The following is an 8,979-nucleotide window of genomic DNA, read 5'->3' as shown; positions in this document are numbered from 1 at the left end:
AAGGAAAAAGTCTATTTTGGCCCAAAAATGAAAGATGAATATAAGAAAATCAGTGACGGATAAATTAGTACTTCTCCCTGATACATATAGTGAATTTTTTGTATTGTTACCCTGTGGACGTAGGTCGAAGTTAGTCGACCGAACGATGTAATATTATATGATTAGAGACGCTCCTCCTGAGATCGATGCGAGCAAGGAAATACCCAAATAAAATTAGAGCCCAATTCACCAAATCTATCACCGATCATCACAAGGAATCAACCACCAGAGCCCCCTGAATTCATTCTTATCGACAAAAACTGACAACTTCAGCGAATTTTTAAAAGAAAGAGACAAGCAGAAAAACAACAGAATCTAAAGTAATTAAGCGGGGATATGGATCAAAAAGCACCAGGACTATCTAGAGCCTCGATTATATTCGAAAAATAATAGTCAAAAGAAGAGAAAAAAGCTCTTACAATTATTTTCGATCGTGGGTTTGGAGGTCGTTCTCACTGAATTTGGCGCTATCTTTGAAGGAAAGATACCCCTTTGATGATTTAACAAGTTTTTCTTCGTGTGCTATATTTGATGAACAACTTCATATAAATGAACAAAACCAACAAAACTAGCATACAATTAAAACATAAACTAGAGCCTATTCATCCTAAAATCATCAAAATCACGAAGATTATGCACCAAGATGCAATTTTTCTTCTTTTATCAGGTAATTGATCCAGAAAATATTTTATAGATCAAATCAAAAAAATGTAAAATGAGATTAGGAAGACAATACCTCAAGATATCTGATTGCAATCAATGCCAATCACAAAGAAATGTAAAATGAGATTAGGAAGACAATACCTCAAGATATCTGATTGCAATCAATGCCAATCACAAAGAATCGAGTGGAGATCCAGCAGAGTTTGGTGCTGAGATTGCAATCAATGCCAATCACAAAGAATCGAGTGGAGATCCAGCAGAGTTTGGTGCTGAGATCGAGCCTGAGATCAAGCTGAGATCGGAGGTGGAGGAGCTCAGCCTGGAACTCCTCAAGTAATGAGGCCGAGATTGAGCAAAGATCCACCTTCTTCTTCAAGAAACTTAACTCACCAGTAGCACGCAAGATCAAGCACGATTAAAGGAAAAACTCTAGATACGATGGAAAATAATCAAAATTATTGAGAAAGAGAAGTAAAGAACATGAAACGAGAGATCTAGACAGAGGAGAATCCTAAAATAAGGGATCGAGTGGAGAGGAGAGAATGAAGGAAGCGGAGCTCACCTTGGTAACGGAGGCAGCGTCGGGTCCGAGAGGCGGTTGAGGCGGAGGAGGAGGAGGCGGAGGAGGCGGAGGAGGGATTGGGGTCGGGATTGAGGCGGAGGAGAGGCTGGAGAGCTCAGTTGCGGTTGGGGACGGGATTGGGGTTTTAGGGTTTCGGTTTGGGGAATAAGGGCGGGCGAGCAAACGGGTGAGTATAGACCGCCTATTTAGCGCCCGTTCGGTATTATTTAAAATGGGTCCGCCCGATTAGGCCCATTTAACTAAATGAGTGGGTTTTGGGTGGGCCAATTAATGGGTGGGTCGGGCAGATAAATGGGTATGGGTTAAAATTAACATCCCTATTCGAGACACACTGTACACATCCCTTACTTATTGTCCGCTACCTGCCATTTGAAGAGGGACCAAGAATGACGGGGGTGACGAATATGGAAATGAGCTTCCAATGATGGATTGAGGAGTGACGATAAAGTCAGCCATGGCAGGGGTTATTTGATGATCATCATGGATACAGAGGCGAAGCTAGAAATTTTACCTTGGGCCCCAAAAATCTAAGGTTGATAAGGTGTTTTCTCATTTGTTTCCATCAAAATAAATAAAATAAAATATTAAAAACAAAAAAATAGAGAGAGATCCAACAAAAGTGAACTAGGATATTAAATTCTCTTATGCTATCATAAAATTTGAAAAAGCAAAAACAAATTTCTCCTTCTCCAAGAGCAAAAGAGTCAAAAAGAAAAAAAAACATAAAATTAATTAAGAGAAATCCCTCAAACGTCTGTTTGCATAATTGATCTACAAGATTAAAAACAATCCGCAAATAGCCCTTTATGAATTTTAACTCTTCTGTTTAAGTTATCAGCCGTAAGCATAAGAAGTTCTTACAGCACATTTCATCATCTAAATCTGCTTCAAAAATTGCTAAAAAAGGTACGAAACTTAATTCTTCTTCTTCTACTTCGGTCATGTTTCCTTTAAATGCTATGACTAATGATGTTCTAGAGGAGATTGCGACAAATTGTGGAGTTAATTTTCATGAGAGCTCCATAGCAAATCTAAAGGCTAAAGAAGTTGATAAAGTAGCATCATGTTGCTAACTAACTGTGTTAGTAGCTCTTTCCTTGAGGTTTTATTCATTTGTCAATGAAGTTTGCATCATGGAATGTGCGTGGTCTAAATGACCCTAATAAACGGAGTCTAGTCAAAGATTTTATTTTTCGTTCTGCTATTGACGTCATTGGTCTTCAAGAGAGTAAACTCTGTAAGCCATCTGCAAGGAAGCTTAGCTCTATAGGTGGGAATAAAATTTCAAATTGGTGTATCTTAGACTCCTCTGAATCCAGGGGGGGTGTGATTATTGGTTGATCTAATTCTTTCACCATGATAAGATCGTATGTTGGTATCTTCTCTGTCTCAGTTCTTTTGACTCATAATCCATCAAATTGGACTTTCACCTTTACCTCTGTTTATGCTCCTATTGATAGAGAAGATAAAGCTGTTTGTTGGTGGGAACTTTCCAGATTACGACAAATTTTTGAGGGTCCTTGGGTTATTTGTGGGGATTTTAATGCTACATTATCATCTGAAGAAAGGAATGGCAGAAAAGGCTCTATAAAGGACATCAATTCCTTCAAATCTTTTGTTTCTTCTAACTATCTTATTGATCTGCCTCTCTCTGGTCGTTCTTTCACTTGGTCCAATAATCGTCAGGATCCTGCGTTAGCCAGATTAGACAGATTTCTGGTTTGTGCAGAATGGGATAAAAATCATCCTTTAAGTTTGCAATTCTCACCTCCCTCTGTTGGCTCTGACCATTTTCCTATCATTCTGGATAGTAGAGGCATAAAACCAAATACTCCTATGTTCAAGTTTGAAAAAAGTTGGTTTCATAACATCACTTTTGTTCCTTTTATTGAAACTTCCTGGAAATCGTTTAGTTGTCAAGGGACCCCAGTGGATAAATTCATTACTAAACTTAAGCTTCTAAAAAGAAGAATTAAGTGGTGGAGAAAGAATGTTCATGAATCCATCTCTTCTAGAAAAAATACTCTGTTATCTAAAATCCATTCTATTGATCTTATTGAAGAGCAAAGATCTTTATCCCCTACAGAATTAGATGAGAGGAAAGCTTTTCAATCTTCTTTTGCTTCTATCATCCAAGAAGAAGAATCTTATTGGCATCAAAGATCTCGTATTCAATGGTTGAAAGAAGGTGATACTAATACATCCTTTTTTCATAGAACAGCATCCACTCATAAAAGATCAAATCACATTGTTGCTATTAATCACATGGGTTCTGAAATTGCTGACAAAGGGGAAATATCTAAAGTTTTTTATGACTTTTACCACAATCTTTTTGGACAAGAAAACAATAGCAACATGTCAGTTAACTGGAATTTCTTGTATCCTTCCAAAAATCAGAATCTTTGAGCTCTAGATGCAGATTTTACAGATGAAGAGATTAAGCAAGCAGTTTTCAGTATGAATCCTAATAAATCTCCAGGTCCCGATGGCTTCTCTTTGCTCTTCTACTAATCTTTCTGGGATCTTTTACATCATGATATCGTTGATCTCATGAATTGGTTTTCTAAAAATCCTTCATCTCTACATAGGGTGAATAGAGTTCTTATCACTCTTATCCCTAAAATTAAAGGAAATCCATCAGTTAAAGACTTTCGGCCAATCTGTCTTATCAACTGCATCTTCAAAATCTTCACAAAAATTTTATCTAACAGATTAGCTCCATATATGAATGACTTGGTTGCTCCTACACAATCAGCTTTCCAATCTGGAAAATCAACTCTTGACTCTATAGCTGTTGCAAATGAAATGATTCATTTTTGTTCTAAAAGGAAGAAGGATGTGGCCATGGTCAAGATTGATTTTGCAAAAGCTTTTGATTCTATTAACTGGAACTTCCTTATTAATTTACTTAAAGTTCGAGGTTTTGGTCAAAAATGGTGTTAATGGATCTACAATATTATTTCTACATCAAACTGTGCTGTCCTTGTCAATGGATCCCCCTCAAAATATTTCAAATGCAAAAGAGGGCTGAAACAAGGAGACCCTTTATCTCCTTTGCTTTTTAATATCGTTGTTGATGTCTTGTGCAAGATGATCAGACACAATGTGGAAGAGGGTTTATTATCCAACCTTGGAATTAAGGAACCTCTCAACCAAATTAGGAGCCTCCAATTTGCAGACGATACTCTTCTTTTTGTCAAAAGTACCAAGAATGACATATCCATTCTAAAGGCAATTTTATATATTTTTGAAGATATCTCAGGATTGGGTATTAATTTCTCCAAATCTTCTCTTATTTACTTCGGTAATTTGCATAATAGAGGACAAACTCTTGCTGCTGCCATGAATTGCAACCTTGATCATCTTCCTATTAAATATTTAGGATTGCCTCTAAAGTATGGTAAATTAGCAAAATCTGATTGGCAACCTATGTTGGATAATATGTATAGGAAACTTGCTTCTTGGAAAAGTTCTTGTTTATCCTTTGGTGGTAGACTTGTTTTGCTCAACTCGGTTCTTTCATCTATTCTTTTATATTATATGTCTTTCTACAAATTACCATCATGGGTGATTAAAGAAGTGGATAAAATTAGAAAGAATTTCCTATGGACTGGCAAAAATATTTCAAGACCTTTCAAGTGCTTAGCAAATTGGAAGACAGTGTGTCTAAGTAAATTTGAGGGAGGATTGGGTGTGAAGGACCTCAAAATTTTTAATAATGCTCTTTTATCTAAATGGTTATGGAAATGTCTTGATAGAGACTCTTTAACTAGAACTCTCTTACATCAACTTTATATCAGAAGAGATTCTCAGTTGCAATCATCTTCCTGCAGTTCTGCAAATTCTAAGTTTTGGAATGATATCATATCAATCAAAGACTTATTTCTACATCTTCTACAATGGTCTCTTGGTTCTGGTGACAAAATTAGATTTTGGGAAGATAAATGGACTGGTAGTAACACCTTATCAAGTCTATATCCGATTTTATATAAACTATCACTGTCTACAAATGTCAGCATCTGGTAGTAACACCTTATCAAGTCTATATCCGATTTTATATAAACTATCACTGTCTACAAATGTCAGCATTCGTTCTCAGGGTTTTTTCCATAATCATATATGGCGCTGGCATCCTCTTCTTAAGAGAAGCATCTCTGATTCTTCATCCTCTGCAAAGATTGATCTTATGAATCATATTGGTTTACACATTGTTACTAACAATGTTGACTTACCCACCTGGTCCCTTACATCCAATGGGAGATTCTCGGTCAAATCCCATTATTCTTCCCTTAACTCCAGAGGAATTTTGTATGCTTATTATAAAACTGTTTGGAATCCAGTAATACCAAGTAAATTCCAGTTTTTCACATGGCTTTTATCTATTAACAGGTTGCATACAAAAGAAAATCTTATAAAGAAAGGATGGCAAGGGGATTCTACATGCATTTTATGTGATATATATTCTGAATCTTGTGAACACTTGTTCTTTGAATGCAGTTTTACCAAATCAGTATGGAAACATTTTTGTGAGTACTACCTTCCTTTCATATGGCCAACATCTTTATACGAACTCCTCAAGTCTGTTGAATCTCTTCGTTACTCTGATGGGGCTTTATGGAGATCAATTTTCACTGCAGTGTGTTGGAGCTTATGGACATCAAGAAATAAATTTATTTTTGAAAATTCTTTATTCTCTGCTACTTCTGTCATCAACTCAGCGATTTCTAATTTACATGAATGGTCAGGTTCTGGAAGAGGGAAGAAAGCACTTAAGCTAGCAGCGGTTTTAGAAGAAAGACCAATCTTGCGGAGCAACAGTATTTAGTTAATCATATCAGCTCTCTCTTAGTAGTTCTAATGTCTTTTGTACATATAAACATTATGGTGTTTTGATGTTATGTTGTTAGTTTTAATTAGTCTATAGAAAATTTAATTTCTCTTGTCCAAATGTATGGCTGGCTTTGGTTCTTACTTACATTAGTAGAAAATGAAATATCCCAGACGGAATATCCCAGACGGAAAATTTTCCGTCTGGGATAATCCATACTAGACGGAATTAAACCGTCGATGAATTTCCGTCTACAAAAAACTATTATAGACGGAAATTTCCGTCTAGAAAAAGTATTGCAGACGGAAATATATTTAAATATTTTTTTTTGAATTTTTACTGATTATCCTAGACGGAAATTTCCGTCTAGGATTATCCTAGACGGAAATTTCCGTCTAGGATAATCAGTTCAATTTTCGCCATGGGTTGAGTTGTTGAGTTTGAGAGATGAAACCGACCCGACCCGTTTTCAGAATAAAATGAAAAGGCAAGCCCTAACCTTCGTGAATCCAGATCTGAAAACCCTAGACTTCCTCTCCGGCGGCTATTCTTCCTCTCTCGCCTTCGTGAATCTCCAGCGACTTCGTGAATCCTCAACTTCCTCTCTCGCCTGGACTTCGTGAATCCCCAGCGAATCGCCTCGACTTCGTGACTCGCCAGCGAATCGCCTCGACTTTGTGAATCTCTAGCGAACCCTAAACCTCGACTTCGTGAATCCCCAGGAATTCCTCTCTCGCCTTCGTGAATCTGCAGAGAACCTCGCCTCGACTTCGTGAACCCCGTGCGGTCTCGCCTTCGTGAATCTCCAGCGAACCACGCTCGCCTCGCCCTCGAACATGTATCATTCATCTCTTCGTGAATCTCTGGCGGCTATTCTAAGTTTATATTTGTTGTTCTCTTCTAGCCTTGGTCTCTGGCTGTGGTTTTCTATTTTTTTAAGTTGCTTTTTGTTGTTTTTTGAACCGATATTATCTTCTTGTGACTTGTGAGACTTGTTGTGCAGAAATTTCGTGAATTATCTACTCAAACAGGTATCTTTTTTCTTTTTTTAGTCTTATAGAATTTCTGTTGTGAGACTGTATTACTGTGATTAATTGTTGTGAAACTATAATTAATTGTTGTGAGACTTATTGTTTATAGAAAAATTGTAATTAATTTTAAGAAAATACTTGTGAGACTGTATAAGCAAATTTAATTGTAATTACAATTAATTTTGAGCAATTAGTTTTTACTTGAGCAATTAATTTTGAGTATTGTTGTGAGACTTATTCTGTTGTGAGACTTGTTTGTTGTTTATAGAAAACTTGTAATTAATTTTAAGAAAATATTTGTGAGGCTGTATAAGAAAATTTAGTTGTAATTACAATTAATTTACAACTAAAATAAATATACAACTTGGATCTGCAAATAGTTTACAATTGCTATTTTAACTTGTCTTCCTCAGTTCCTTACTTCATTCCTTGAAATCTTGATGTCATTTTGATCTCAAGTCTGCAACAAAATAGAACAAGTCAGTGTTAGGCATAAAATTTTATGACGTGATGAAATAAATAACATTATGGTTTCATCGTGCGGTCGAGATGCAAGTTTCGCTTTCAACAATTGGTTAGTGATTCTAAACATGATTAGATTACATTTTTTAGTTATTATATTATATATACACCATCCACTATATCACTCCGATAAATACTACTTATCCCCGATATATCCCCGATTTCCGCTATCCGATAAGGATTTTGACCGTCCGATAAATCCCCGATAATCGATATTTAAAACCTTGTGCCTGAGGTCAATGTTTCACTATTGTGACTTAGATGGTTATATGCAAATTCAAATCTGTTGGACTCAATTGAATATATGTATGCCTGAGGTCAATGTTTCACTATTAGGCCAAATTTTAACTGAAGCAGTAGACGTTTGCTGAAAACTTGTTTTTTATTTGTTTTTAGGTGTACAAGTTGGTATAATGGCTTTGAATTAGATAACTATTAATTGAACTTAACATATATTCTATTAAATCTTCTTGATATATTTGCAAATTGTTTGTAGATTCATGGGTTGCATATGATTTTGATGTTTATAAGTAGCCATGGGTGTATATCATTTTGCATCTATGCATAAAGTAACTTTTTTTGTTTATTCTATACCATTACAGGCCCATCTGATTATGTTGAATTTATTTTGTGAATTAGATACATTCAGGCCCATCAAATTCATTTCCATTGCATATTATATGATACCTCCTCCTCATTGGCAACTTCTATTTCTGTTATCTTGTTTAGCTAGTTAAGCCCTCAAGGCTCTCATGTTTATCATACAGTTTGTGATTTGAATTGTACAAATATGATTATATAGGCTTGTGATTTGAAAATGTGAGTTTGGAAGAAAAGGTTTTAAAAAAATAGAGTGATATATAACGCAATATTATATAATAATGTGTTATATATCCAATTTAGGTAAAAAATATAACGTTAACCCTAGACTCCCGTCCAATAATTACAGCCAATTCTTTAAGGTTATAATATTAGATGAACGAGTCAAATTTGGGTAAGAGGTAAATTTTCCTACTCGAAATTGATCGTTCACTTTATATTTATAATAGAAATGAATTGGTATAAAAATTTGTAATTATTGGATCTGTCCTTCTCGGACGGGTTAGGAATATAATAGTGCATACATCCAACTTTGTATACTTTGTAAAATCTGATCAACGATATAGGGATGGATGTAAGCACTATTATATTCTTAATGGATAGAAGCCTTCCTATGACAGCCGTTAGAGTGTGCTAATTAGTCTGCATACCTTAATAAGTTTCAAACATACCTTAATGCCGATACTTAAATGCAACAACACTTAAGAGGAATA

General features: G+C 35.6%; 1 protein-coding gene across 1 annotated transcript; it reads left to right on the top strand.

Moving 5' to 3' along the window:
• LOC109838519 lies at positions 2,642-6,110 on the top strand. The gene is made up of 4 exons (XM_020406953.1): positions 2,642-3,642; positions 3,997-4,198; positions 4,376-5,307; positions 5,675-6,110. The coding sequence occupies exons 1-4, from the start codon at positions 2,642-2,644 to the stop codon at positions 6,108-6,110; spliced, it is 2,571 nt and encodes an 856-aa protein (XP_020262542.1).

Source organism: Asparagus officinalis, chromosome 4 (assembly GCF_001876935.1).
Source record: "Asparagus officinalis chromosome 4, Aspof.V1, whole genome shotgun sequence".
Taxonomy (NCBI): domain Eukaryota; kingdom Viridiplantae; phylum Streptophyta; class Magnoliopsida; order Asparagales; family Asparagaceae; genus Asparagus; species Asparagus officinalis.
The sequence above is the reverse complement of the archived record's forward strand: the minus strand, read 5'-3'. Positions and strand labels throughout refer to the sequence as shown.

Coding starts and splice junctions, on each gene's coding strand:
- LOC109838519 (XM_020406953.1), top strand. CDS start 2,642: ATGATAAGATCGTATGTTGGTATCTTCTCTGTCTCAGTTCTTTTGACT. Junction 3,643..3,996: donor CAAGAAAACAATAGCAACAT/GTCAGTTAACTG, acceptor TTTATCTAACAG/ATTAGCTCCATATATGAATG. Junction 5,308..5,674: donor TCTACAAATGTCAGCATCTG/GTAGTAACACCT, acceptor ATCTATTAACAG/GTTGCATACAAAAGAAAATC.